The sequence below is a fragment of the Phaethon lepturus genome, unplaced genomic scaffold (assembly GCF_000687285.1).
Source record: "Phaethon lepturus isolate BGI_N335 unplaced genomic scaffold, ASM68728v1 scaffold20447, whole genome shotgun sequence".
Lineage (NCBI taxonomy): Eukaryota > Metazoa > Chordata > Aves > Phaethontiformes > Phaethontidae > Phaethon > Phaethon lepturus.
Genome location: NW_010551392.1, coordinates 10,289 through 11,953, shown reverse-complemented (window position 1 = coordinate 11,953; position 1,665 = coordinate 10,289). Strand labels below are relative to the sequence as shown.

Here is a 1,665-nt window from a genome sequence, read left to right as displayed (position 1 = left end):
ATAAAATAGATAAATGTATATAGTTTAATAAGTATATGTTAATAAATTTATTTAATTTCTATAGTTATACAGTCTTTTATATATATATAAAAATCATATATGTATATACAACCAGCAAAGCTGGTTGGAAGACTTCTGTGAGAATCTGAAACCAGAATATAATCCCAAATTTCATACTCATTTCCAATTTTCTTTTCCTTCTTGTACAAGGTACAAACTCTGAGCTCTCTAATCCCTCTGAAACAGAATCTGAGAGAAAAGATGAACTTAGTGACTGGTCCTTGGCAGGAGAAGATGACAGAGAAAGCAGACATCAACGTGACAATAGACGACGTCCTGGCGGCCGAGGACGTAGTGTATCTGGAGGTCGTGGGCGTGGTGGACCTCGTGGTGGCAAATCATCCATTAGCTCTGGTACTGTGTTTCAAATGTATTCTGGATTTAGTTTTTGTTCCTGGCAATGTTCTGTATAACCTCTTGCTATTTTAAAACACACCATTCTTACGTTTACATCTTATACACTGGGAGTTCACTAGAGTTGTGCTATAGTTCTTGTTGTACACTATGTTACTAGATTTTTATTCATTTATCTTCTGCTCCTGATGATCTTCACACTACACACACAAAATACTGATTCCGGCCCCCCCCCCGAGTTTATACATCTTTTCCAGAGTTTATACATCTCTGGCATGTTACCTATGTCTGTCTTTTGAGCTAAGCTTATGTTTAGATATAGAATGAGAGAAGAAATAATAGACTGGAAGTGATGTTTTACTAGAATTTGTCTGTGTTAATACACAGTGTTGAAAGTACTATGCTGCTATGAAGTGAAAGGTGCATTTTAAACATTTCGCAGTTTTGAGTAAAATAAAAAAAGTTCTGTAAATGTCACCTTAGAAACGTAATGAAATAATACAAGTGCCTGTTGTGGTGCCTCAGAAAACCTGCTGCTGAGGTCAGAGTCAAAGGGGAACCAGTATGAAACCATAAATACTGTAGTCCTGTATATTACACCTTTTTGTGAAGTTGCTTATATTTTGACAAACACTGGAGAGTGTTTGAGTGGAGAGTCAGCCTGGAGATTAAATTATATATAACTACAGTATCTTAGATGGAAACTTTTTGTTTCAGTGCTTAAAGATCCGGACAGCAACCCTTACAGCTTGCTTGATAACACAGAGTCAGACCAGACTGTGGATACCGATGCTAGTGAATCTCACCACAGTAGTAACCGTCGTAGGAGGTCACGCAGGCGAAGGACTGATGAAGATGCTGTTCTTATGGATGGAATGACAGAGTCTGATACAGCTTCTGTTAATGAGAATGGTTTAGGTATGTAAACAGTTGGGTAATAGTCCCAGAACAAGCTAAGAAAAAAAATGTGTCCATGTAAGTGTAGTGGAACATTTGTTCGTTTCTGTTAGTGACGAATCATTGTTCTGTTAAAGGCTGCTGTCTAACTAAAGAAAGACTTCCTTCATGGCCTTGCCATGAATTCCCTCTTTACTGAGCTCCACTAGTATTTTCATAAGCCTCTTTTTGTAAAAACTGTCTGACGGAGACACCAGAGACTAACTTGTTTCCCATTAATACTGCTGTTTTCATAGAAACAGTACTGCTGGATCAGCATTCTGTTTTCTCCTTGGTAACCTCTGTCTCAGTGTA

General features: G+C 37.8%; 1 protein-coding gene across 1 annotated transcript in view; it reads left to right on the top strand.

Annotated features, from left to right (window-relative positions):
* Positions 1-210: 210 nt before the first annotated feature.
* Positions 211-1,665, top strand: part of FXR1 (fragile X mental retardation, autosomal homolog 1) — a gene marked incomplete at its 5' end in the record, with an annotated part of 6,522 nt that continues 5,067 nt past the window's right edge. The window contains 2 exons of the mRNA XM_010290904.1: positions 211-414; positions 1,132-1,332. Coding sequence (XP_010289206.1) covers positions 211-414; positions 1,132-1,332 — 405 coding nt within the window. The remainder of the gene's footprint in view (positions 415-1,131; positions 1,333-1,665) is intronic.